Source organism: Anopheles darlingi, chromosome 2 (assembly GCF_943734745.1).
Source record: "Anopheles darlingi chromosome 2, idAnoDarlMG_H_01, whole genome shotgun sequence".
In the NCBI taxonomy this organism is placed as follows: domain Eukaryota; kingdom Metazoa; phylum Arthropoda; class Insecta; order Diptera; family Culicidae; genus Anopheles; species Anopheles darlingi.
This window is the reverse complement of record NC_064874.1, coordinates 8,462,501-8,463,771: the sequence shown is the minus strand read 5'-3', so window position 1 is coordinate 8,463,771 and position 1,271 is coordinate 8,462,501. Positions and strand designations below refer to the sequence as shown.

Below are 1,271 nucleotides of genomic sequence, written 5' to 3'. Positions count from 1 at the left end.
GCGGACGGAACGGTTCGCTGCGGATGAAGCGGCAACATATACCGGTTGCGGTGCGTGCGGCACGGCACGGCCGTTTTAGCTTTGAACCCATTGGTATAAATCAAACGATGTTAACGAAAACACGAATTGTTAACGAAAACAAGATATTACATTTCTATTACTTATCATATTATACTATACATATTATTATCAATAACATGATTCCATGATCACAATGCAAACACTCATTTTGTTTACATCTAACTGCCAAATCAAATCCACCGGATTTCGCCACGGTTCGCCGCGACAAAATGCAAACTTTCGGGAAAAAACGGGAGATAGAGTATCGTAAGCAGTATGTTTATTCTTGTACCTTCGTGTATCAACTATTTTTGCCAATTGGAAAGCATAACACATATATTCGTTCTTTCTTTTCCATTCCTATAAATGAAAATCAATTTGACCTCTAGGAGTTCGATAACAGTATGCACGGATAGCGCGGATTAGGTAGAGTATTTCTAGTTTGGAAAACAAAGAGTAGAAAAAGTTAGACTTATTACACGGTGTGCCGGAGACTGGGGCCGAAATGGTTGGTGCGAATCGAATCGAATGTAAAACTTTGGCCGATGCGTTGGAATCGAGACATGTAGCCCTAGTCGGCGACAACCGGCGAATGTGGAGCAGCAGCGGAGGGCCAGTCCGCTTCACTTAGTTATCACTGAACGCTGCTCCGCCCGTAGCGGGCACCTCGGAGGTGGTACCACGGTACACGTCTTCGTTCACCAGCCGCTGCCGCTCGATGTACATCGATACACGAATGTTGCGCACCTGGTGATTGTTGATCAGTTTGAGCAGCGCAAACACGGACAATCCGACCCAGGTGGCAAACGAGGCCCAGGCACCGAACTGTGCCGTTCCCATCTCGATGTAGAATCCGGACGTTTGGATGTTCAGCTCCACGTTCGTTATGTTCTGCCCATCAGCGATTTCGCAGCTGAAAGGGATAAGCACACCAGATGCCAGATATAGCGCGGTGGCCACATGGCCAGGTAGCTAGAGGCAGCACTTACGATGGAAAACGTTCCGTCATTTGCTGGCACCAGGTCATGAAACCGAGCGTGATGATGATCGCGCCTATCAGGGTCATCGCACAGAGGGAAACGCTGAACACGACGTCGAAGAACAGGCCAAGGAACGAGCTTTCCAGCTGCCGGTAAGCCAGCAACGCCATTCTGCAACGAGGTGAATGATGAAGTCATGGGAACCTCCGTAAGAATTCGCATTCCCAAACC

At 48.2% G+C, this 1,271-nt stretch overlaps 1 protein-coding gene across 1 annotated transcript in view; it reads right to left on the bottom strand.

Annotated features, from left to right (window-relative positions):
* Positions 1–323: 323 nt before the first annotated feature.
* LOC125951204 (transmembrane protein 179) overlaps positions 324–1,271 on the bottom strand; it is a 1,379-nt gene continuing 431 nt past the window's right edge. Inside the window, exons 2-4 of the mRNA XM_049679868.1 lie at position 1,271; positions 1,050–1,211; positions 324–973 (exon numbers count right to left, since the gene is read on the bottom strand). The exon at position 1,271 is cut by the window's right edge and continues 143 nt beyond it. Of these exons, the coding sequence (XP_049535825.1) occupies positions 688–973; positions 1,050–1,211; position 1,271 (449 nt within the window). The 3' untranslated portion in view covers positions 324–687. The remainder of the gene's footprint in view (positions 974–1,049; positions 1,212–1,270) is intronic.